Genomic DNA, 1,080 nt, shown 5'->3' with positions numbered 1-1,080 from the left:
GGGGGGCACAAGCTGGGGAGGGCAAGGGCTGGACCCTGCCACCACTCCTGCACCTCTTGTTTGGCCACCACAGCAATCTGAGGGGGGCAAGAAGGAGGTGACAACCAGACCAGGGGGGTCAACACTGTGGGGGGCTTTGCATTGCCAGTCGGGGGAGTGCAGGGGAAAGGTTTAGGCTGGTGTTAGTGCCAGAATGGGGGAGAGCTGCTAATGTCCCCCCACCATGAGCTGCAGCTGACCCCTCGCCCCCCATGTGCCCCCCTCCCAGGCTGCTGAACGAGAGCGAGAAGCGTCCCTTCGTGGAGGAGGCCGAGCGGCTGCGGGGGCAGCACAAGAAGGACCATCCTGACTACAAGTACCAGCCGCGGCGGAGGAAGTCAGTGAAGAACGGGCAGGCGGAGCAGGAGGAAGGCTCGGAGCAAACCCACATCTCCCCCAATGCCATCTTCAAGGCGCTGCAGGCCGATTCCCCGCAGTCGTCCTCCAGCATCAGCGAGGTGCACTCCCCCGGGGAGCACTCGGGTAGGTACCCACAAGGTGTTTCGGGGGGGTTAAGTCAAGGCGGAGAAAAGTTGCATCCCAAACCAGGCTGAAATTGGGGGTGGGTAAGGGGGGCAGACCCACAAATGCAGCAAGAAGGAGATGGCAGAGCTGCCCATGAGCATTGCCCATAGCAGGGGCACGCAAACGCTGCGGCCACTTCTACCTTTCTGCCCAAGAAACATGAATTTGTCCTTTAAAAAAGAAAATAATAATGAAAAGTGGGCCCTGCTTTTTCATCTCTGAAAGCTCAGTAATTTTACCCATTGCTGATAAGGGCTCGGGTCCATGTTCCTCGCACCTGAGGCTGTTTGTGTTACCCAGCGCAGCTCCTTCCAAACCCAATGCGCTCCCATGCAGCCACCCCACGGGTTAAGGATTAACAGCGTTATCACAGCTCCGGTGCAGAGGTGTCTGGCCATGGTAGGAGCAACACCCCCTTCACGCCTGTGCCTTTTCCTTCCTTCCACAGGGCAATCGCAGGGCCCCCCCACGCCTCCCACGACCCCCAAGACGGACGCGCAGCCGGGCAAGCAGGAC

The 1,080-nt window shown here is 59.6% G+C and overlaps 1 protein-coding gene across 1 annotated transcript; it reads left to right on the top strand.

The window, feature by feature from the left end:
- Nucleotides 1-268: 268 nt before the first annotated feature.
- On the top strand, nt 269-1,077 carry LOC104542706 (transcription factor SOX-9-like; the record flags this gene model as incomplete). The annotated part of the gene is made up of 2 exons (XM_010187101.1): nt 269-522; nt 1,013-1,077. Coding segments are annotated over 2 exons (319 nt in total), but the record flags the coding sequence as incomplete, so codon positions are not given.
- Between the last annotated feature and the right edge of the window lie 3 nt (nt 1,078-1,080).

Source organism: Mesitornis unicolor, unplaced genomic scaffold, assembly GCF_000695765.1.
Source record: "Mesitornis unicolor isolate BGI_N332 unplaced genomic scaffold, ASM69576v1 Scaffold43426, whole genome shotgun sequence".
NCBI classification, from domain to species: domain Eukaryota; kingdom Metazoa; phylum Chordata; class Aves; order Mesitornithiformes; family Mesitornithidae; genus Mesitornis; species Mesitornis unicolor.
This window is presented reverse-complemented; position numbering and strand designations above follow the sequence as displayed.